Raw genomic sequence first — 25,685 nt, 5'->3', positions numbered from 1 at the left:
TGGGGTTTTAAAGTATGAATTTTATTCATAGACATTAAAAAGGCTACTAAATTACTTTAACTGCATACTTTAACTGAGATAACATTGCATTAATTTCTTACCACTGAATTAACGGGACGTAGCCTACTTCTCTCTTTTGGTCAGTAAACAAAAACTTCTCAGTTAACATCATAGAATATCTGATTGTACATTATCCTTTAAGGCCAATTCACACTGAACAGGCATATGTCGACCAACGGCAACAGAAAATTCATCAGGATTTGTCGGATCAGTGTTTCCCCAGTCGGCATCCTTTTCCATTTGGTCGGCGCTTGTTTTCACAGATTGAACGTTCAATCCCTGTTTGTCAGGTCGTGGAATGTCTGAGAAATGACAAACTGTAATCTGGTTTGGTGATTGTACACGTTGGTCGGTGTCTGTCAGTGCAGTGTAAATTGGCCTTTACATATCCAACCAAACATGATAAAACGTCCTCTAGCAATATGCATATTAAAAACAAGAAAGAAACCAAATAAATGTCTTGTTATTTAAATTTTCAAGATAATAAGAGTTTAATACAGCTACAAATGAAATGTTACAAACCGTTTCACATTTACCACACACACACACACACACACAAAATCCTTCATGCAGTTTTCATGCCCACAATTTAAAGAGTTTTACAGCTTCTGGGTTCTGGTGAGACATCTAGCTGACCAATTACACCTTCCACAGAGAATTCACAGATGAGTATTGCTCAAATTCACTTTCCGATTTATTCCAGTGTGACCTTAAAGTGAGATGGTGGCACCTTCCTGTCTTTGCAGCCTGTTTAGGGAACTAGTAGTAACAGAGCAGCAGAATGGAGAGGAAGAGACCCTTAAGAACATTAGAACCAGGCTGGGAGGGAACTAGACTTCTTGTTTTCCTCATGAGTAGAACTTGCAGTTGTTTATTTTTTGCTGTGGTTTATTTAACCTGTATGGACAAAGATAACAGATATGAATATCCTCATTGAGGGTGTAATGTGTCTTTAAATACACTCATGCAAATTCGTACACTCACTTTCTTTCAGAGTAAGTGAACTCCTGCGAGATGTCCTCACGGCGTTGAGGTGGCGCGGCACGCTGCAGGTTGGATTGAGTGTCATAGAGGCAGAACTCATTGCTTAACTCCGCCTGCCTCTTTTGCAACTGTTTCGAGGAGGAGTAGAGTTCTTCCTGTGCTTTCTGAGGAAACAAGTCAGATTTGACAGGGGATTTCCATTACACGAACAGAGAACTAGCAAAATTAGATATTCTATAATTGTATCATCAACAAAAGTACCTGTTTCAATAGAGTGTAAACATTTTTATGTTTCTTACCTCCACCGGCTCTAGATCAACATGCACCAGTAGAGATGCCAGCTCCAGGCTTTCACTAAATCCATTCTTTAAAGGGACTGATCTGTACCCTGTGAAAGCATCAAGCTCAGTTTTAAAGCTCAAACTTAAATCTGCATTCATTTGCACAATGTTTCACAAAAAAATGATTTGGCAATGACAGACTTACCTGAGCGAACACCTTTCACAGGGAATGTAGCCTGGGCCAGGAAATTGGGGTCAGAGAACATGTCCTCCTCAAAGACCACAAAACGTAGAAAAGTGAGGTCTGGTTCATACACGTGGAAAGTAAATGCATCCGAAGGCCCAGACCATAAAGGGTTCAGCCCATTATCATCTGTGGAGATTTTTAATACATTTTTAAACTGGGAATACTGTGATTTTTTTTACTTCTGGTGCACTCTATTACAAGACAATAATAATAATGCATTTCTGTAACATTTTAACAACTTTAATAATCTATGTGAACTGCTTACCAGCATTATATATATATATATATATATATATATATATATATATATATATATAGTAGTTCACGTATATTCCAATTAGAAAATCTTTAAGTATGAAAAAAAAATGTTTTTAAACCATATACTAGTGCTGTCAAATTGATTAATCGGATCTAATAAAAGTTTTGGGACGTCTCCCTTTACATGCACATGAACTTTAATGGCATCCCATTCTTAATCCATAGGGTTTTATATGGAGTTGGCCCACCCTTTGCAGCTATAACAGCTTCAACTCTTCTGGGAAGGCTTTCCCCAAGGTTTAGGAGTGTGTTTAAGGGAATTTTTGACCATTCTTCTAGAAGTGCATTTGTGAGGTCAGGCACTGATGTTGGACGAGAAGGCCTGGCTCGCAGTCTCTGCTCTAATTCATCCCAAAGGTGTTCTATCGGGTTGAGGTCAGGACTCTGTGCAGGCCAGTCAAGCTCATCCACACCATTCTCGCTCATCCATGTCTTTATGGACCTTGCTTTGTGCACTGGTGCACAGTCATGTTGGAACAGGAAGGGGCCATCCCCAAACTGTTCCCACAAAGTTGGGAGCATGAAAATGTCCAAAATGTCTTGGTATGCTGAAGCATTAAGAGTTCTTGAGAGCCAAACCCAGACAGAGAAGCGTGCTTCGTCACTCCAGAGAACACATCTCCACTGCGTGCTTTACACCACTGCATCCGGCACTTTGCATTATACTTGGTGATGTAAGGCTTGGATGAAGCTGCTCGGTCATGGAAACCCATTCCATGAAACTCTCTACGCACTGTTCTTGAGCTAATCTGAAGGCCACACAAAGTTTGGAGGTCTGTAGCAATTGACTCTGTAGAAAGTGAAAAGCATGCACTGACCCCTGAGATGGCCTGTTGTTCCCAATTGCTTCCACTTTCTTATAATACCGCTAACAGTTGACCGTGGAATATTTAGTAGAGAGGAAATTTCACGAATGCACAGGTGGCAACCTATCACTGTACCACGCTTGAATTCACTGAGCTCCTATGAGCGACCCATTCTTTCACAAATGTTTGTAGAAGCCGTCTGCATGCCTAGGTGCTTGATTTTATACACCTTTGGCCATGGAAGTGATTGGAACACCTGAATTCAATAATTTGGAGGGGTGTCCCAATACTAGTTTAGTGTATACGTATACACACACACACACATTATTTATTTACTAACTTTTATGTTAGACGCTATTAATCAAATTGACAGCACTAGTTTATACACATATTTAAAAACAAAAACTATTATAAGCGACAAAAACACAACAAAATTACTAAGACTTTAACAAAATCTAAAATGCAAACATAAAACACCTCAAAATATTAATAAAAACTATGATAGTATCTCATTGATATTAAAACAAGACTGTTTCTTACGGCAAACGGTAGTCTTGACTTTGTTGTCTTCTGTTTGGCCACACAGTTCGATCTCCACAAAGGGACTGGCAATGCTTCGCCCTGGTTTAGGAAGATGTCGTGCTCCTATCACCTGAGCATCAAAAAAAAAAAAAACATCAACAATCTTTTCAATTCTTTTATTAAAATTAAACAGTTCATGTTCAGTTCTCTAACTCTGACTAAATAAATTGTATTCTCTTTGAATGAAGATCATGTCTTACCTTAATGTTGATAGAGAATTTGACATTCTTCTTCTCCTGAAATGGGTCATACAAATCTCTGCGCATCAGCTCAGGTTGCAGCACATATCCTGTGCCTCCATTCAGACTGAAGAGGGCGCTGTTCAGCTGAGTATACTTATCTGAGGAAAGAAGAAAACATCTTGGTTATGTATGTAACCCTCGTTCCCTGAGGAGCTCCTCCAGCACTGAGATAGCAGCCACATAGACCTTCAGGGTGGTAGGAGACAGCCTTCATTCCAACCCTTCTAGGACAAACAAGAGCACGGACCCGATCTGGCATTTCCAGGGGTCTTCTTGGCGAGAAGAACACCAGGTGACGAAGAGGTTCCACTTCAATGTATAAGCGTGTCTGGTAGACAAGGCCCTAACGGAAGTGATGGTAGCCACCACCTGAGGTGGTAGAGTACTCAAACAAGGAGCAGGTTCTTTTGGTCACCCCATATTGGCCGTGCCAGACCTGGTTCTCCAAACTCGTCCCCGAACGGGACGTGGGTGAACCGTACTGCCAGAAACTCGAGGCACTTGACATGCAGGAGGCGTGCCTGTCTGCCATGCCCATCTCGGGACTCGATCATGAAACCAGTGCTGAAGCGGTTTCATATGAAGCAATCCGAGCGGTGTGACCGTGGCTGCAAATGCCATATGCCCCAGGAGCCTCTGAAATAACTTCAGTGGAACCGCACTCTTGCTCTCGAATTGGCCGCCCCTCGAAAGCAAACCGTAGGAACGGTCTGTGTCGAGGAAGGATGGAGACATGGAAGTACGCGTCCTTCAGGTCGATCACTGCAAACCAATCTGCTGGACGAAAAGGCGTTTGGCTGTCAATATCTTGAACGGAAGCCTGTGAAGAGATCGGTTCAAGACACACAGGTCCAGGATTGGCCGTAACCCACAGGTTTTCTTGGGTACAATGAAGTAGGGGCTGTAGAAGCCTGACTTAATTTCAGCTGGAGGGACAGTCTCGATCGCACCCTTCGGCAGTAAGGTAGCAACCTCCGCACGCTTGGCGGGCTGCGGGGCTGGAGCAGACTGGGGCGCCTTCCTGCGGCGTCCTCTACGGCGTGGCCCAGGTGAAGGCTGCTGCTGGGGAGGGGCGGGAGCCACAGAAGGGCGCCCTCGGCGGCGAGCAGGCTGAGGCAACTGTGCCGGTGGCGGGTGGAGGCAGGGAGCCTGTGCGGTCACCTTCGTCGGTCGAGGTTGGTGGCGGCACACAGCTCATCTCTGAGCCCTAGGTCAGCTACCCTCGTGCATGTCCCTGAGCTTCCTGGCCTGGTAGACCTGGAGGATGGCTGTGGCATGCAAAGAGGCGGCGGCCTGCCCCGCAGCGGAATTCGGTCTGGCAGATGCTAGATATTTTACTTTATAAAGTTTAAAATACGGATATTTTTCTTACAAAAACCCATCAATTTGCTTCATATGGCCTTTAGTAACCCCCGGAGACGTGTGGAGTACTTATATAAATGTATATATATATATATATATATATATATATATATATATATATATATATATATATATATATATATATATATATATATATATATATATATATATATATATATATATATATATATATATATATATATATATATATATATATATATATGTATATATATATATATATATATATATATAAAAAAATTGTTTTTTAAGTGAACTAATCCTTTAAGGTTTATATATTATTAGTTAATATGAACTAACAATGAACAATACTTCTACAGCATTTATTAATCTTATTCAATGATAATTTCAACATTTATTATTAAGTTTTTAAAATCCAGTTTTATTTGTTAACATTTGTTAATGCACTGTGGACTAAAATGAACAATTAGATTTGTACTAACATTAACAAAGATGAATAAATGCTTTATAAAATATATTGCTCATTGTTAGTTCATGTTAACTAATGCATCAATTAATGTTAACAAATGAGACCTTATTGTAAAGTGTTAGCCTACCAAATAATGTCTTATTTTACTCTTGCATTATCTTCCTATTTCCCTGTTTCTTACTTCCGTCTAATACTCTATCCATTATGCAAACATTTATTAAACTTTAACTAGCATTTCAATAAAACCTTTCATTGTTTAACTTCCACTCTTCCTTATTTACTATTTTAGAGGTCAAGGGTTGGCTGATTTGTGTGGTGTAGTTTGCTTGCCCCTGCTGGTAGATGGCTTAACTAAACCCTTATGCTGCCGAAAAGCATTGACAAACGAATAAAGTTCATTATGCCCATGAGCAAAAATGGCCGGTCACAGGTTGTATACTTTCAGTGAGGTCATACGTTAGCCAAACAACTGCTATTGAGGTGAGTTGAAAGATTAACAGATAGTTTTCTCCATGAATTACAGACCTGCTCAACTTCATCTTACCAGCAGTTTGGAAGTTGAGTGCCACCATGTGACAGCCGCACATCCACAGAGAATACGGATCATAGTTGGAGGAATCCACCCTCTGGCCCTTAGGGTAGATGCGGCTCAGTGCCTTGCGGTTATACAACATAAATTGAGTCGACTTGTTTCTGGAGGGTGTCTTATTTTCTACGAAGGAGCGGACCTCTTTGTAGGTAAAATTATCTGAAAGCGAAAGAGAATCGCATTGTTAATACACCGTTAATTTATGTTTGGGGCTAGTAAGATTTTTTTATGTTTTAGTCTCTTATGCTCACCAAAGCTGTATTTGTTTAATCAAAAATACAGTAAAAATATTCATATTGTAAAATATTACTGTTTTCTATTTTATTATATTTTGAGATTATATATTCCTGTGATGGCAAAGCTGAATTTTCAGCATCATTACTTAAATCTTCAGTGTCATCTCAAGAAACATTTGTTATTATTATCAATGTTGAAAATTGTTGTGCTGCTTAATATTTTTGTGGAAACAGTGAAACATTTTTTTCCAGGTTTTTTTTTTATGGATAGAAAGCTAAAAATAAAACATAAACAGCATTTATTTGAAATAGAAATCTTTTGTAACATTATAAATGTCTATACTGTTACATTAGATTTTCTGAATTAAAGTGTTCATTTCTTTAAAAAAAAATTACTGACCCCAAACATTTGAATGTATTCATATTTGTGTAAATATGTATAAATGCATATTTATTAAATTAGCTGTACCGAAGCGCTCCTTGTCTTTACTGCGAGGCTGGCAGTAAACAACCAGTTCAGACATCTCGCTGGCCACCTCATCTCTGGTCTCGACCTCCCTCTGCTTTTTTTTCTGCATGGGAATTTATTGTAAACATTCATAAACTCTAGCCCAACATTATACCATAAATACTTGACTATAGAATGCTAATGGTTAAATGTTCTCTCTAGGACTACACCTAGCATTTAAACACCCCCTGAATCTGTCTGGCTTCAACCAAACAATCCTCTATTTACAGAATGAGTGACTCAAAAACTTGTGACAGCTTCCCTGTGTGACAACTAGCCCCAGTTTGTGCTATTTAGGAAACGTACTAAGATCCAAACATGAGTGTGTGAGTCTAATCATGTGAGACAGACCTCAAACTCTATGTTTTCCTCTCTCTGTGTGATGTCCCAGGCCACCTGATACCACTCGTACAGCTCCTCGGTGGTCTCGGTGGCCAAATCAAAAGGCATCACGTTCTCTTTATTTTCCTTATCCTGCAATGTCACCACCACAGGCTTGCCGTGTTTGGCTGAGCGAACTGGAAATGAAGAAATGAATGCAAAATAAGTCTGAGCATTACAAAGCCACATGCTGTACATGTGTTAAATGGCCCGAAGATAGATCATCTTACCAACAGTACACTTTGAGATGTCCACTATCCCTTTACACAAGTCACCTAATGGATTTTCCTCTTCAGCCTGAAAGAAAACATCTAATGTTGATGTTCTGTGTTTTTTTGTGTGTGTGTTTCTGTGTTCTATATGTATGTAAGCAAATAAGCATGCAAAATACTGTACTAACTAGCACCAAAGGACATATTTGTTTTGTCAAATATTCAAAATTTTAATATGCTTTACCTGGTAATTGGCATCAGATGCACTGGCCACTACTTCAACATAATTTGAAGGGAAAAATTGCTGCAGTTTCCCACCACAGTCTCCTTTCCACCTGTAGGGATCAGCAGATAAACAGGGAAATTAAAAGTCGGTGTACTTATCAAAATTTAAAATATTCAAATCACCCTGTGGTTTTTGAAAGACCTGATAGTGTCACAAGAGAGTGATATGACAATATAATGCACCTATGTGCCACAAAGCTACACTAAAATAAAAGGAACATGTTTTTTTGGACAATTTACCATAGTAATACCATGGTAGCTATGTTTTATGGGCATGAGCCATGGTAAAAAAAATCATAGTATTCTTTAATGTACACTTCAATTCAAAAGTTAGGGGTTGGTACATTCTTTTTTTCTCATTCAGCAAATATGCATTAAATAGATGAAAAGTGACAGTAAAGACATTTATAATGTTGCAAAAAATCTATTTCTGTTCTTGTGAACTTTATATTCATAAATCATATTCACAAGAATCCTGAAAAAATATTTGACCAAAAATATTAAGCAGCGCAACTTATTAGAATGATTTCTGAAGGATCATGTGACACTGAAGACTAGAGTAACCATGCTGAAAATTCAGCTTTCCCATTATGGGAATAAATTACACTTTAAAATATATAAAAATAGAAAACAATATTGCTGTTTCTACTGTACTTTTGATCAATAAATGCAGTCTAGGGTTGAGCATTAGAGACTTCTTTCAAAAACATTAAATAAATCTTACTGACCCCAAACTTTCGAACGTACCTTGGAGTACTGTGTAAATGCTGTGGTACATGTATGTGGTAATCATTCAGTACCATGGTATTTAATACATTTGCAAATATTTAATACCTTTACTGTATCATGGCACTGCCACATCTTTTTTGCAATGCTAAATAGGGCATTTCCACATAATTTGCAAATAATCTCACCATCCATTTGCCTCCTTGGTCACATTATGGATCAAATCACCCTTGTGAAAGGTGAGCTCATCTGGCCGCATGGCCCTGTATTCATAGAGGGCCTTCACTGTGCTCTGGGGCTGCAACACATCAAAATAAGTTCAATCTTGCTATACAGATCTGCAAATACACTGAGATAACCCACAAGAGATAACCACTGAGGTGATCAAACCGTGAGAAGACTAAAATAAATTATCTTTAAAGGGGAATTTGTGAATTAGGTGGAGCTAGAAACATGAAGCATATATATGGCTAAACATGACATAGCTTTTTTAGCCAGGCTGCATTTCCTCTTTCGAGATGATCAGCTTCCTATGTGAGAGAAAGAGATAGCCAGCGCTACCACTTCCTCCCCAGCCCACAGGAGATGACCTCTTGTGCATGCTAACATGCAGGAGCTGTGTTTGCTCTTCAAAGTACTTACCAGAGATGGCTCGATCTCGTTGGCCTCCACATACTGCTTAGAATCATAAAGTGAAGCAGATTTGGTTATCTGAAAAGAAAGACATAAAGCAGGTATTAGACTTTTCTCCCTGCACATTAGACTTAAACCAAGAATCTATACAATCTATACAATCTATCTACAATCTATAATCTACACATTTTATTTAATATGTCTGATTAGTCTGTGTTCTAAATGTATATATTTATACTGCTCATGATTGTGATTAATCACAGAAAACAATTTAGCAAGGTTGCATTAAATTGATCAAATGTGACAGTAAAGACAATTATAATGTAAAAAAAAAAAAAATCAATTTCAAATGCTGAAAAAAATTGATCACGGTTTCCACAAAAATGTCTGTTTTCATCATTAATAATAATTTAAAAAACTGGTTTTTCTTATTTTCTTATTTTAAAGTGTAAAAATATTTCACAATATTAAAGTTTTTATTATATTTTTAATCAAATAAATGCAGCCTTGGTGAGCATAAGACACTTCTTTCCAATTTAGGGGTGTAAAATTAATTTAAAAATTAAAAGAATTATTCATCATAAGACAGTTTCCTGTGATTGATCACAATCATGTTTGGTGAAATCAAGGTCATTGTTCGGGTTTAGTTGCTCTTTCAATCAGGAAAGATGTGCTTTGTGGTGTGTGTGGAGGGTGCACATATAATACTAGGAAGAGGGGGAAAACCTTAGCATATCATCAGGAAGTGAAAAAAGAGATATGTTTTAGTACTATATGTCTCCCTGAACATTTATACAAAACAATGACACCTTAGTGCATATTATACTTGTTCAACTAAATCAGAACTTTTGGTCTGAACTTTGATTGGAAAAAGGAGAAGAGAGCAAAAGAGCTACTAGAGACGAAAGCATGCAAGTGTAACATGCAAACTGTGGCCTTAGCAAAGGAAGAGGTGCACATGCGCTAGTTCACTTTGAAGAGTGTATGCAGACACTGCACGCAAAGAAAAACGGTTGTACAATCACTGCACAGTGTTCAGTGCAGTCCGCAGTATGGGGCTGTACTGTTTAAAAAGTGGGTAACACTTTATTTCACACTGTCCTTGTAACACGTTACATGTAGTTACTATAGTAATAAGGATAACAACAACTAACCCTAAACCAAACCCTAATCCTAACCCAATAGTAAGTACACGTAGTCAATTATTATTTCTCAGTAATTAAATATATAATTACACTGTAACACAGTCACCTTAAAAGAAAGTATAACCAAAACATATTTTCTATTCCAAAAGAATTATTACTTTTTCTTACCGAACTGAAGCGCTCAACTAGTTCTGGTGTGACCGGGTAGCGGAGTTTGATCTTCCGATACAATGGTTTCTTTCGGAAATAATCCACCAATTCCACAAGGCTCTCGAACTCACTAGAGGTGCCCAACACATACATAGATCCGTCTTTGTGTATCCGGCAGTGCTTCACCATCCCTTCGCCTCTGTTGCAGCAAATAAAACCCACCATGAATTACAATAATTATTCAATTAAATAATATAAACACCACCACCAATAATAACATGCTGTGGGTCTTCTGTCCCAGTTCTGAGGGTATGAATTGGAGGAATTGAGCTTCCGGGATGTGTTGATTTTTTAAAATAATAAAAAATATTACTGTACAAATCTAGATTAATTACCACAAATCCACAAATCTCCCATTAAAAATACACATAATAACATTTAATATCCAACATTAATTCAAAGATTAGCCTATTATTATGCAGTGACAAAAAAATTAATTTAACTCAAAATGTTTCAGTTGAAATAAATCAGTTTCAGTCACTGATCTATATAGAGAACATTTATATAGATCAGTGGTTTCAGCACATAAAACACACAAAAAGATTGTTTGAGTTTAGCATCTTTATCCAAAATAATAGGCTACATGGATCATGAAGCATATGGGATTATTTTAATTTATTTTATTTAAAAAAAAAATGTTTGTCTGTTTTATCATGTAAGGTGAAAACCATTTGTAATGATGCATTCACACGAGTGTCGGCGTCAACGCTTCTCATTTACTTTGAATGGGTGGCGTCAGCCAATCAGATCGCCTATGCAAATACCCTAGCGCAGACACTAGCCAATTACGTTCATGCAACACCGTAAAAGTAATTTGATAGGCTGTGGGTCGCGTCAGCACCAAGCTTCAGACACGCCTCCATCAAGTGTTGATGCCGACACTCCGCAGCGTAAGAAATGCTTCTGCATGTAAAATACATGAAACAACCCCCCATAGCATCTATACAGGTGGAGCTGGGGAAGATGGAGGGTTTCTGAAAGCACGCTGCAGACTGCTAACAGCAACACTACTGGTATTTGAATGTTTAGCCGCAGCTCATTAGCCGCTGATGCAACAGCAACCAATCAGCTGCGCAATGTAGATGATGATGCAATCATTACCAAATAAGTTAAGGACCTATCAGCCTGTGCCATCTAGAATTTCATGCCAGAATTTGATATATATACTGTATATAAATACACAACTCTCCACATGATTCAAAGTATGGATGTAGATGGATGGACAACTTACAACTTGAGTATTTGAGTGTACTACTAGGGGTTACGTGTTCTGAAAAACACATGAAACACTGCTAATGAAGAGATGGAAAACAGAGCAGCACCTGAAGGTGATGGCGTAAGAGTCTGAATCTTCTCTCTGCCTGATGAGAAAGGCTCCATCTCGAGGGATCCTCATAAGATAGTCCTCGGCCTCACCCCGACTCAAGTTACTGTAAAACCACCTAAAAACAAAAAAACCACAGCTTCACATATACGATGTGCCTGCAGTTTCTGGTGAGCGTTGGAAGAAGCTGCGAGCTTGACCACGTGGTCTTCAACAGCTCTGCTGGCCGGGATGTGGTAAACACCATGAAGTTGTTTGTGCGCATCAAGTATAGACTAACCCTTCACACAGGTGCTGGTCTGGTCGAGGCACAAGTTCGGTGAGGCGCAGGTTGAAATCTTGACAGCGAAGCAGGTTTTCCCTGTAATACTGGATGAGCGCATACACACTGGGGAAGTGCAGGTTGTCTGTGAGGAAATAGACCGTGTGTCCTCCTTCCATGCAGGAACGGATTCGACAATGCTGAACTCGTCCACTGCGCCTGCAAAGACCACACAGTGAATTTATTTAGCAAAATGAGCATTCCTGTATAACTGTGACCCAAGAAATAAGAAATTCATATGAATAATATGGGTCATTCTTGTTATGCAGCACCATATGAATGCATTCTAATGGAAGTATTTATTTCAGAAACATATTTTTGTCAACACCAGGCACATAAATGTATTAGTTATTAATTATTTACACAATGTAAAATAAGAAACAACAAAAGCAAACAGGATATACATAAAGAGCCCTTGGTCAGTGAGGCATTGAGAGTCACTTTCTGGAGGAAAACTTTACCCACCAAGCCACCAAGACATGCTCAAACTTAAGTTGTAAAATACAAATATAAATGACTGTAATACATGACTTACTTAAACGAGCATACGTTAAATAAAAAAGGTATTGAGAGTCAGCTAGAGGTGACTCTAGAGCTAGAGCAAGAAGGTGCAAACTTAAGGTTAAATGGATAGTTCATCCAAAATATAGGTGAAAATATAGGGATTTTTTTTTTTAAATATAGGGATAGACCCCATTGACTTCCATAGTTTTTCCAATACTATGTATGTCAATGGGGCCCATCAACTGCTTAAAGTAAATGAGTAAATGATGACAGAATTTTCATTTTTTGGGTGAACTATCCCTTTAATTGTGACATTTTATCCATCTTTGAAATTGTGATATTATCATACTGATTTCTGTAATTTTATCAAATAGGATAAAAACAATTTTTTAAAATCAAATAATCACAACCGTTGATATAATTAAATGGTGTTTGTGTTTGTATGTGTTATTATGCCACTTCCTGTGTGATAATGTTATGATAATGCCACAAGCAGCAGAAGTAAAATGATTTAAAATGTGAAATTGAGCTAAAATAAATCTTACTAAAATGATTTTGATTTCAATCTGCAATCAAATAAACAATTGCCAGATTAATATTTGATCTAGTATGATGTGATGCATAGTAGGAATGACCCATTAAAAACTGCATATGCTGCCTTTTCCCTATTTCTTCCATTTATAAATACTAAATTAAAGAAAATAAAGAGAATATCAAATAGGTAATGAAAAAACATCCCTTCTTCCTCTTTGAAGAGTATAAGAGCCGGCCTACATTACCAGAATGAGAGGGTGCAATCATTGACGAAGGTGTCGCTCTCCCGCACCAGAAATGTTCCGTCAACTCCACCCGAATCTGCACAATATTCTTGTAGCAGTCTCTCGGCTGTCTGTCTGCCCTCTGACATCCGCCCGTGAAACCAGGGCTCTGACTGATGAAGCTCTGCACTTCCCTGGAGCGACGGTAATATGTTTGAATTACACAGTTTATTCCCTCATTTTGTGGCATTTTAAAGTGAATCTCATTCTGAAATTGAGTCTTTGAGTGATATACCTTTCCAAATTCCTCATCTAGTTCATTCTCCTCAGCATAATACAACGTCTTATTCTCGATCACACAGTAGTGCTTGTACCATCTCTGAACATGGACACAGTCACAAAGAAATTACGTTCATAATCGGGTAAGGCAGCTGCAATTATATGGAACAATCCCACAAGACCGTGATGATGGTAAGTGGATTTTGGCACCTCATCTATTGGATCCCAGATGAAGAGCTCTCCCTGCTTATCTCCTTTCCGTAGGTCCTTTTTGCCAAAAGTCTCATCAATGTTCAGTTTCTTGTGCTGTATGAAAAAGATCATCGCAAAACATTGATTGCAAAGCATGGCTTGGTATTGCATTGTGATTTTTCAGTGAAGCTTCTCTACCTTGATGATGATCTTGCCCTTCAGTTGGGTTGGTGATGGCAGTTGTTCTGCTTCTGGTTCCAGTGGCTCCATTAGGAGCTTGTCCTGGAAAACATCTTTGAACACCTGAGCCATCATTTTCTGTTGCTTGATGTCACAGTGTTCTTCTATGGACAGCACCAGAGGATACCTGCAAGCAGTAGACACATTCACAGACATACTTCATAAACTGTATGCAGTAATTTTATTTATTATTATTATTATTATTATTATTATTATGATTTTAAAAAATGCTCCCATAAGGTTAACATAAAATGTAGATTGTACTGTTGAATGTATATTTTTTTAGCTCATTAAGATTTCTGTGCATTTTCATGCTAAATAGGCACATTTCCCCCCAAATTCTTAATTAAATTGGTACGTCAGCGCTGGGAAGATGAATGTGTATTTAAACTGGGTCATTTATGTAGTAGAAATGTAGCAGTCATTCACAGCGTGTGTCCAGTCTGGTTATCAGATCATGCCTATGGAAGCTTAACTTTCATAGGAATTCATTGAAATGTTGAAACACTCACTTTGCTCCGCACTGGTCCGTTATGAATGCCCGAGGCGAGGGGCAGCGGCCGTGCACATTTACATTCTGTGAGTGAGATCCCACCCCTATGGGCGGGTTGAAAACATGCGGAACTAGCTCCTTCTACTGGCTGTAGTCTCTAGCCTCTGGCCAAAAAATCCTCTGATTACGTAAAATGACGATTTTTGATAAAATGCATAATTCTCTCGTCTCAGGGGGACGATAATTTGAATATACTACCGGGTTTCTACTGAAACAAAGCTTAATGCTACATCGCTGAAGTAACCCTTTAATGATTCCAGCAGTTTTAATTTTGAGGTTATTGTTAATTCCAAATATTTTCAATGATAATCTCATCAGATTCCTATGGAAGCTTGTTTCCGCCACAGAATAAAACACATTTTAAAAGATAATTGCAACTTTTTTCTCACAATTTAGAGTTTACACCTCGCAGTTCAGACTTTTTTTCCTCAGAATTGCGAGATATAATATAAACGCGTATTTGCTAGTTATAAAGTCAGAATTGCGAGTTATAAAGTCAGAATTGTGAGTTATAAAGTCAGAATTGTGAGATATTTATATCACGTAATTCTGACTTTATAAATCGCAATTCTGACTTCTTTTCGGAGAATTGTGAGATATAAACTTGTAATCGCAAGTCCAATTCTGAGGGGGGAAAAATACTTTTTTCTCAGAATTGCAGGTTTATATCTCACAATTCTGAATTTATGTCTAGCAATTGCGTGTAAACAAACGCAAAAAAGTCAAAATTGCGAGATATTCACTCGCAATTGTGAGAAAAAAGTTTATAGCTCCCAATTGCGACTTTAATTCATGCAATTCTGAGAAAAAAGACAGAATTGCGAAGGAAAAAAAAGTCAGAATTGTCAGATCAAAAAGGTGCAATCAACTTTCTTTTTCTTTTTTTTTTTGTGGCGGAAACAAGCTTCCATAGATATCTATTACTTTAGTAAAATTGTAAAAATTTTGATTAGCACAAACTAAAGGTAGTACAATAAATTGTCATGATTCCAGTCTTGTTTTCCCCTGGTCTTGTGTCGATTGAGTTACTTACAGAAACTGCTTATTTCTTTTATTTGGGGTCACATTTTGACCCAGGCATTTCCTATAAAGGTTTTGTTAAATTTGCCCATTTCCCCATAGCAGAGAGAACTTCACCAACGAAATGTGTGAGTGTGTGTGTTGCTGATGATGACTAACTCAGATGTTGTGAAAGCATGATCATTGATGGCCTTAACCACATCCTTAAACTTTATCTTGGAGGTTCTGGTCCAGCCGTGGTATATAATAGGTTCATCTGGACCATTCCAGCAGTCCACTGTATTAGGGGGGAAAAAAGGTAATCAGAATGACTCCCACTGATTTCAGATTTCACTGTATTATTATCATCTTCAATGCATACTGTAATAATGAAGCAGAAAAGGACCTTCATCAGTTTAGAAGAGATTAAAAGAATATTTATGTAGAAATGAGGGTAGGGTTCACTGACACTCAACACAGCGGCAGCCCAGCCTCAGGCAGCGCACATAAGCTTCTGTGGAGGACTCACTGCGCAGTTGATCTCCAGTCAAATATCTGTGAAAAAAAACATAAGCTAACACAGGAAGCTCATTATGACGAGGAGGAGCTGCATGTGTGTCATGAGCATGAAGAACAGTAACACTGACGTGTTGTGAGAAGAGTTGATCCAGTAGTGAGACAGAGGATTGTTCATATCCAGTGGACAGATCTCTGAGAACTTCTCATCCCAAATTGAGTTTTCTTTGGAGAAGAGAAAGCAGAGGAACTAAAAAGACAGAGAGGAAAGCTCTATAAACACATCACCTGCAAATATAAATGAACATAAAGTAAACAGATCTCTATGAGCTGTACCTCTTCTACAGTAAAGACTGGATCATTAGTCTTCCTCATGGTGTCATCGATAAAGATAGTCATCAGCTCTCTGACTTTATTCAGATCGTTAGACCAAGTCTCCTACAAAAATAAATTCACAGTATTTTCTTAACACAACAGAGTAGCATTTGGATGGATGAGCAGGAATTATATAAATACAAATGTCAGTCTTACTCTTTGCTGATATAAAAGGAATCTTTGAAAATCGGAGAGTTGAATAGGCTGGTCATTGTTACTGCAGAGAAAAATGTATATAAAATAAGAAGAATGAGAACATTAGCACGAACCAATCATGACACATTTAAAGAAGAACCGAATCAACCAAAATAATGGATAGTTTCTTACCCCATGATGAAAGCACACGTCTCCTTTTTAAACTCCTCCAGAATCTAACAAAATGACAAGCAACATACACATTAATGTACATTTTAAAATATATTAAAACAAAAAAACTTTATTTTAAATTGTAATAATATTTCACAATATTGTTGTTTTTACTGTACATTAGAATCATTTTAAATAATCATATCGACCCCAAACTTTTGAACAGTAGTGTGTGTGTATATATATATATATATATATATATATATATATATATATATATATATATATATATATATATATATATATATATATATATATATATATATATATATATATATATATATATAAAATATGCTGAATAAAATATGATTTGGGTGTGATTTGTGTATATATATATATATATCACACCCAAATCATATTTTATTCAGCAAAACTAAACTGCACTCTTACCGTCTTTTGGTTTTCAAATATCAAAAGATTGTAGAATTTGTGAAATTGCTCAAAATCCAGGACTTCTTTCTTTGCTCCCACCGCCTGAAATTATGAAGTTGACACTTTTATTGCAAAGCCATTAACTAAAAATTGGGTCTCATTCACTAAGCATGTGTACGCACAAATGTGTGAAATGTGTGTAGGAACGATTTTAAGAACAAATCACAATTCACCCAAAAATTTACAAACAAATATAGGAAAAACTGAAACCACACGTACGCAAAAAACACTTTCTCTGTACGGCCTTATAATCCAGTTAAGAAGTTATATTTCATCCTAACATAACCATAATTATATTGAAGTATGTTGCAAAGTATTATATTGTATTATATAATCCATATATAAAGTCATATAATACAATTAATAAATAATACAATTTAATTTCATCTTAAATGCATTCCATCATAGTATACAGTTAAAGAGTAAGAAAAGCTGCGTAATAGCTTCATCTGTGAGGTTTCTCTGAATAACGCAGATATACACGTATGTACAGCTGGCTAATGAGAACTCGTAATCTGGGTCTGTATAAAAGGTGTTTATTGTGAGAACTGGTGAGAATGGCAAACTTGGCATTGCTCGAGGATCGTGCAAGTTTGACGAGAGAGACAAAAGGCTGTTAAAGAAAAAGTTGTGAAGAAAAACCCAATGTCTCATTCACTAATGAGAGACCCAAAACACAGATCATAATTTGCAAAACATCAGGAGAGGAAATGTTCCATTGAGTTGCCATAAAGTTTTCCATATGATGCAAAGCGTACACTTCCGTCAAGATGATATGTATACAATGCATCATTCATACCGCAATTCTGTCCTTCAAAAAACGTCCACCTGGTATTTTTAAGTTCATCTGTGGCAAAAGAGACTTCAGCTCTTTCATGGTCATGCTGTGAGAGACATAAAAGAGCATTAAAGAAGAGTAATGAGGTGAGACATAAACTGCAATGAAACTGGGTGAGAATCAGGTGAAAGAAAAAGAGGAGAACCTGTTTTTCTTTGTATGATCAACCGAGTACATCTGCTTCCTCAGCCAACTACAGTAGAGGAAAGACAGAGAATGAAAAATATGAGTTACGGTTTATGGATACACAAGGTACACGTTCTGTAAATGTGTATGTGTGTGTACCTCTCTATAATCTCTGGTGTGTGAGCCGCCAGTGTCTCCTGTCTGAGTAACTCCAGTCCTGTCAGCCATTTTTCTGCATCTTCCACTGAATCAGCTGCGGAACAGCAAATACTGTCAGTGCTAATAACAATGCAATCTTTTCCATAGATAATTTTAGGATCACATCAGGTTCTTCCTTTAACAGTCATTTCTCAACCAGCCAAAGAATAGAGTATCCGTTAACTCAGGTAAGCAATAAATAAATATCTAAATATCAAATAAATCTAAAATGTATATTGAAAGAAAGGAAGTGGCTCCCTTAAGAATCTCAAGCTAGTCACATGCTATAAGTATAATTACCTACCATGGACATTGTGCACATTATATATACACATTATATATATATATATATATATATATATATATATATATATATATATATATATATATATATATATATATATATATATATATATATATATATATGTTTGTATCTCATAATGAAAGTTATGCCAGCTGTGCCTACTGAATTGTATATATTGTTTATTCTGTACATTGTGCATATTGCATATCACACTTGGGCATGTAGTGGAGTGACAATAAAGTCATTTGATTTGATTTAAATAGTTTTATAACTTGTAATATGTATAAGAAAACACACATACCCCCCAGACTGAGAGTGTTGAGAACAAACTGAGAGCCGTAGAATATGGTAAAGCATGTGTTGGGGTCTGTATTTTTATCTTTGGTGTCCTTGAATCGATCAAATTCTTTGGAGTTTTTTCCTGGTCGTACTTCCCGGATCTCAAAAAGGTCCACTGCAAAAATGAGGAAAAAAATGACATTTAAACATATACTTACAGTATTCAGATCATCAGGCAGCAAACCATCGTGATGTTATCGTTAACTAAAAGTAAAACTATTCAAAATAATTTATGTTACTTGAAATAAAACATATATACACTCACCTAAAGGATTATTAGGAACACCTGTTCAATTTCTCATTAATGCAATTATCTAATCAACCAATCACATGGCAGTTGCTTCAATGCATTTAGGGGTGTGGTCCTGGTCAAGACAATCTCCTGAACTCCAAACTGAATGTCAGAATGGGAAAGAAAGGTGATTTAAGCAATTTTGAGCGTGGCATGGTTGTTGGTGCCATACGGGCCGGTCTGAGTATTTCACAATCAGCTCAGTTACTGGGATTTTCACGCACAACCATTTCTAGGGTTTACAAAGAATGGTGTGAAAAGGGAAAAACATCCAGTATGCGGCAGTCCTGTGGGAGAATGGGCCGACTGATTCAAGCTGATAGAAGAGCAACTTTGACTGAAATAACCACTCGTTACAACCGAGGTATGCAGCAAAGCATTTGTGAAGCCACAACACGCACAACCTTGAGGCGGATGGGCTACAACAGCAGAAGACCCCACCGGGTACCACTCATCTCCACTACAAATAGGAAAAAGAGGCTACAATTTGCACAAGCTCACCAAAATTGGACAGTTGAAGACTGAAAAAATGTTGCCTGGTCTGATGAGTCTCGATATCTGTTGAGACATTCAGATGGTAGAGTCAGAATTTGGCGTAAACAGAATGAGAACATGGATCCATCATGCCTTGTTACCACTGTGCAGGCTGGTGGTGGTGGTGTAATGGTGTGGGGGATTGTTTTCTTGGCACACTTTAGGCCCCTTAGTGCCAATTGGGCATCGTTTAAAGGTCCCATGGCATGGCATTTTTCTATTATTTTATAATGTTTCCTGAGGTGTACTTATATTGTTAGTATGATTTTTACATCAAAAAATGTCATAATTTAGAAATGAAAGGCATTTTTTCTATACTGATGTTTGCCCTGTGGCTGAATGCCCTGTTTCAAGGGGCGTGTCTGCTGTGAGACTTCAGTGAAAACGCCCACTGTTGTGATTGGCTGACATCTTTGCATTTGAAATGTTGCGGAGGGGGCGTGGTTTAGCGAGGCACTGCACGCACTGCATGCATGAGAGAGAGAGAGACTGATTGGGCACTTGTGAACCACGGAGAGCTGGAGGAAGTTTTACTGTAACAGACTTTAGTGTAATGTATCTTATAATTTGTTTTTGTGTACATTTTTGACATTTCTGTGCATTTAAATAGGTTTTAGGTCTGTATTATCTGTGTAAATAAGTAGGGACTTTTATTTTGATGGGTGTTGCAGTCTACGGAGCGATATGAAAAAAGAGGGAGCACTCGTGAGAGCTCGAGGTTCATCATTCAGTGGGTTTAAGCAGATTTAAAGTTTACAGTTTTTTTAGCACCCCCCGAAAAGACAATAGGTGTGTATGTGCTTGTTTACTGTCATTTGTAATGAGTATGTTTGTCTATTTCGCTGTATTGTTATTGATAATGCTATGGAGAGAGAGTTTGTGTAAGAGGTGTTTATGCGCACTTCTTTGTTTTTTGTTCTTTGTTCAGCTCTTACGGTGATTTTTGGAGATAAACGGTTTCAATAAACACCTGAAACATCAGTAAAGTCTAGCCATCATTCGGACGGGGTCCGCTACATTTATTGTACTGAGTTGTTGTTGTTAGCGCGAGCTTATTTGTAGCTGAGAGTTCTGAATAAACAGTCCCAGTCACGTCAACTCTGTAATTGCAGCGCGTTTTCTCTCACAAAATGCTTTCACCACAACTAACAGCAAACACGACGTCGACATGAATACAGTAAGAGCTTCGCTGTGCTGCATAACAGGGTCATTCATTATAACGGCAGTTTGGGCAAGTGTGCAGATACACTCGCGATATGTGACTGATAGCTCCAGACATTATAAAGAGTGTTATTTGATCGCTCTCTGTAATTTAATCACTTAAAAAAACGGATTTGCTTCATGCTACTAACAGAAACCATAGTTTTAGTCACTGGCTTGATTCACTGATGCACTACGCTTAGTGCATCAAGGCGGCGATCATTAAACGATCTAGAAAGAAAGTCTGAGTGAACTTGAATGATTAGCTACACATCAGAAATCACTGATCACAGATCAGGCATTAATGAACACTGTGACTCACTGTGTGTTGCGGTGCTGTCGAATCCATATCGTAAAGTCTGTTTGTAAAGCCTGTGCTGACATAAACAATCCATTTTCTCCGAGTGCTCAGGGCGGGCAAAGCAGAGGAAGGGGGAGTTAACATTTCCTGTTATGACGTCATAACAGGAGAATTCCATATCGGCTCGTCTGAGCTGTCATTTTCTCAAAGGCAGAGAAAGACAGCCAGAACTCGGTTTACACCCATCAAAATTTCTAGCCACTTGGGGACCATATACAGGCTAGGGGAACTCATATTAATGTTAAAAAACCTCATAAAATGAAATGTTCATGCCATGGGACCTTTAAATGCCAGGGCCTACCTGAGCATTGTTTCTGACCATGTCCATCCCTTTATGACCACCATGGACCCATTCTCTGATGGCTATTTCCAGCAGGATAATGCACCATGTCACAAAGCTTGAATCATTTCAAATTGGTTTCTTGAACATGACAATAAGTTCACTGTACTAAAATGGTCCCCACAGTCACCAGATCTCAATAGAACCCAATAGAGCATCTTTGGGGTGTGATGGAATGGGAGCTTCGTGCCCTGGATATGCATCCCACAAATCTCCATCAACTGCAAGATGCTATCCTATCAGTATGGGCCAACATTTCTAAAGAATGCTTTCAGCACCTTGTTGAATCAATGCCACGTATAATTAAGGCAGTTCTGAAGGCGAAAGGGGGTTAAAACACAGTATTAGTATAGTGTTCCTAATAATCCTTTAGGTGAGTGTATTAGATGAATATAAACTTGATTAAAAAAAAATTTGTCAACTAAATATAAAATAAAAAAAAGCTAAATAGAAATATAACCAATAAAATGTACAAATAAAAGCGAATTCAAAAAATATATTTTTAAAAATACTATGATAGTATATAAATAATACTAAAATAACACTGGACCAAACTGAAATAAAACATAATTATTGACACATTACAAGTATTGTCACATTATTGCTCCGTTTGTTTTAGTTTTCATGGACATTCGGTTTGTTTTCATTAGTCACGTGTTCCTTTTATATTTCTAATAAACCTTGTCAAAAATGTTAAATGCTGGCAACTAAATAAATTAAATTAAAGCTAAATATTAAAAATACCAATAACTCAAAAACCTTGAAAATATACAAATAAAAGCTCATTCAAAATATGAACCAAATCTGATATATAAAGTTTTGAACTAAATATAAATGTATGTTTTTTTATATATCTAAATACATGAATTTATATAAATATCATAAATACCATGACAAGGTGCATGACATGTTATGTCAAAACCAGAAAAAATAAGAGTATGCACAGTATAAAATGCACTAGGAGTCATGTTCAAAAGAAACAGTAGAAAGATTAGTCGGTGAGGAAAAGTAAAACTGCAAGCGGCACTTCAAAGTGTGACAAAAATATTGTGATGGGTGTGATGGCACTACAGACTGCCATAATTACTGGCAACAGACATTCAGTTCACTGGCCACAGCCCCAAGAAGTGTCCTCCTACAAGATCATGGTGCCACTTGGGTTTAGATTGTTGCTGCACATGGAGACAGAGAAGTAGCTCACTTGGTTTTGAGACACAGCCTACTGTCTGAAATCAACTCTCTATTATTTAACAGATCAACCTGGAATGTTAAAAGTTGACGGTTAGATCATCTCACTATTCATTTTATCTGTGGGATGTTTATATAAAGTAGTTAGTGATTTCCACGAGTTTGGAATCAGTACTATTTTGACTGATACTTTTATTCAGCAAGGACAATAAAGACTTTTACATTGTAACAAAATATTTCTATTTTAAATAAATACTGTTCTTTTGAACTTTCTATTTATCAAATTATGAAAAGAAAATGCATCATGGTTTTCCACAAAAAAATTTAAGCAGCACAACGGTTTTCTAAATTGGTAATAATAAGAAATGGCTCTTGAGACCAAATCTGCATATTAGAATGCTAGGAAATGTAAAAATATATTAAAATAGAAAACAGTTATTTTTAACTGTAATAAAATTTCACAATATTGCTGTTTTTACTGTATTGTCATAAAATAACTGTAGCCTTCTTTTGCCTAACTGTAGATTTTTCTTTCATAAGTACAGAATCTTACCAACACCAAACTTTTGAGTTGCAGTGTAAATTTATGTTACTACAAAAAAACAAACCCACAATAACGTGCTTTTAACTTCAATATTCCTTTAAAAAAATAAATGTAATATCTGCTTGAATCATTGTGTACCGCAAATATTGTTGATAAATTGCTTGTGACAGTCCTTATTTGTATGTTACTTTGAATAAAATCGTCTGCAAAATGAAAATTAAAATGTGATATTTTGTTATATAATGTAAAGCCACTTTATATGGCCACATCTTTGTAACATCCAAAGTGAACAATCACTTTTAAGTAATTCAAGTATTGGTTTTAATTGTCTAATAAACTTTTATTATAAAGTTCCTATAGCTTAAATAAAACATGGCACTGGCAGCACCAAAGTCAGGGGTTTGCTTTACAAATACAGAATAAAATGTAAGTGTAAATTGAATAAATTAACTTGAGGCAAGGCACTCACACACTCCTTCTGTCTTGTCGGCGGTGCGCGTCCAAGCCACCTGTCGCGTCTCCATAATGACCTGCACGGTAAGCCTCTCCATCCTCTGTCTGTACACGGTCATCACAATCCCCATCTCCAAGTCCCGCTTAATGAGACTCTTCTTGTACTCTGTCAGGTCTCCCTGCTGAGTGCAGCCTGCCATCTCTGCTTTTGGCCGCAGACTGGCAAAAATAAACGGCCACAGGTCACTTATAGCAAACTGCAATGTAGTCTGATAGGGTTAGGATAAGATTTGGGTTTGGTTAGTTGCATGTAATATGCATAATTTACTGTTATCACTATGGTAAGTACATGTAATATATTTAAAGGACACTGTAAAATACAGTGTTACTCAGATTTTTCATTTTCGGGTGAATTATTTACTTGTTTGTTTGATCCATGCAGTATCTTCAAACACTCGAATATGAAACAATCCATTGTGTTGCGAACTTCCATTGAAGTAATTGAAGCTTGTGCACATTCAACAGAATTTGCCAAGTACAATTGATTCCTCTTTACAGTTTTGGGTTTAAAGAAGTACAGTTTGAGAGGAAGAAAATGTTAATACTGCAATTTCCCAATCATGCATGTCAGCTCTGATAATAGAAATGATCACAACCTAAAGAGGAATATCACCACCAGTTATCTTTGACTGAACAGTGCACCTTTCAGAGACAAGTCAGTTTTCCAAACTGTTGAACCATGACAAGCAAAATAGATGTTTCATGTCTTGTTCCCCATAGAAGCCAAATTTTGCATTGCAAATGAGTAGCTGAGTACTGTGGAGGTGTCCCAAAGCAAGTCCCTCTTTAAAAGTAAATCATTAACCTAGTAAAATCAATGTGGTTTTCATTCAGAAACCTTTGTGCATCACCCCCACACCCTAAATTCTTCCATTTTGAGCTTTCTGTGTGGTTGTGAGACCACTCTCTTTCCTAACACTTAAAAAACAAGCACCAGATAAAACAACAACTAACACCCCCAACATTTTGACACACATGATAACAAGATAAGAATAAGTGAAAGTCTACAGTGTAAGGAAATGAATAAGCCACATCTGAGTTTTTTCTTTACCGTAAGTACTACAATACGTAATTGTTATCATTTAAATGATAAATGACAGGCAGGGGAGGCACACCTGCTTTTTATAGACCACGGAAATGTATCAATTTTTAGTTTATTTCTTAGGCGCATTTTGTTGCAGATGTAATTTTTAAGTAACAATTTTCCCACTGATGATGAATAGGCTACTATTGGTGGATAAACCTCCTTAAACTTGATCAATGTATTTTTAATAAAAAAATACAGACATTTAAATCAAATGTATGCATACATATATAGACTGTAGTACCCCGTAATGTAACCATTCAAAATACCAAATAAAAAAACACTTACCCAAGTTCAGAGAAGAAAATCAATGACCACTTCGAACACCACCTGCTGTAATCTAACCAATTCTCATTTTTAAAAAATAAAAATAGCCTAATGCAGTATTGAAAAAACTTATATGATCAGTCAAGTCACAATGTGGTCAGTTCCTCTATTCGCTAAACACAAGGAAGTGAAGAGAACATTATGAGAATAAAAAAAAAATCCGGAAGCAAAATTATCTATGCAAAATCCCCAGGGGAGAGAAACGACGTGTGTGCCGCGCTGTCAAACTTTTGTGCCTTTGTGCCAGTGTAAATTATGCCAAACCGTGAGATCTGGATACAGGAGAAACGTTTATTTCCGTGTGTATTCAACTTGTTTAAAGTCGCATGTTGCCAGTGTTGACGTCATCGTGACATCACAACGTTCTTCTTATGAAGTGGTT

At 37.2% G+C, this 25,685-nt stretch overlaps 1 protein-coding gene across 1 annotated transcript; it reads right to left on the bottom strand.

The window, feature by feature from the left end:
• Positions 1-25,637, bottom strand: plcg2 (phospholipase C, gamma 2). Its single transcript, XM_079825178.1, has 33 exons — positions 25,265-25,637; positions 23,849-24,051; positions 18,883-19,035; positions 18,239-18,332; positions 18,099-18,146; positions 17,915-17,999; positions 17,074-17,157; positions 16,645-16,688; positions 16,474-16,534; positions 16,279-16,380; positions 16,074-16,192; positions 15,896-15,981; positions 15,607-15,724; positions 13,833-14,001; positions 13,653-13,748; positions 13,459-13,542; positions 13,185-13,357; positions 11,860-12,060; positions 11,578-11,697; positions 10,214-10,394; positions 8,910-8,978; positions 8,456-8,565; positions 7,501-7,591; positions 7,275-7,341; positions 7,015-7,181; positions 6,625-6,727; positions 5,875-6,078; positions 3,479-3,618; positions 3,237-3,348; positions 1,531-1,698; positions 1,344-1,432; positions 1,045-1,208; positions 1-957 (listed from the first exon to the last, which is right to left on the bottom strand). Exons 2-33 carry the CDS (start codon positions 24,030-24,032, stop codon positions 909-911), a joined length of 3,735 nt encoding a protein of 1,244 aa, XP_079681304.1. The 5' UTR covers positions 24,033-24,051; positions 25,265-25,637; the 3' UTR covers positions 1-908.
• Positions 25,638-25,685: the final 48 nt, after the last annotated feature.

Source organism: Gobio gobio (assembly GCF_949357685.1).
Source record: "Gobio gobio genome assembly, chromosome: 9".
Taxonomy (NCBI): Eukaryota; Metazoa; Chordata; class Actinopteri; order Cypriniformes; family Gobionidae; genus Gobio; species Gobio gobio.
Note: the sequence above shows the minus strand (reverse complement) of the source record. Positions and strands in the feature narration are given on the sequence as shown.

What these genes read in the sequence shown, in the direction of transcription:
- plcg2 (XM_079825178.1), bottom strand. Translation starts at nt 24,032, where the DNA reads ATGGCAGGCTGCACTCAGCAGGGAGACCTGACAGAGTACAAGAAGAGT. An exon ending in TTTTGAAGGACAGAATTGCG is followed by an intron (nt 17,158 to 17,914) that starts GTATGAATGATG and finishes TCATAATTTCAG; the next exon opens with GCGGTGGGAGCAAAGAAAGA. An exon ending in ACGAGATCGAGCCATCTCTG is followed by an intron (nt 8,566 to 8,909) that starts GTAAGTACTTTG and finishes GATGTGTTGCAG; the next exon opens with CCCCAGAGCACAGTGAAGGC.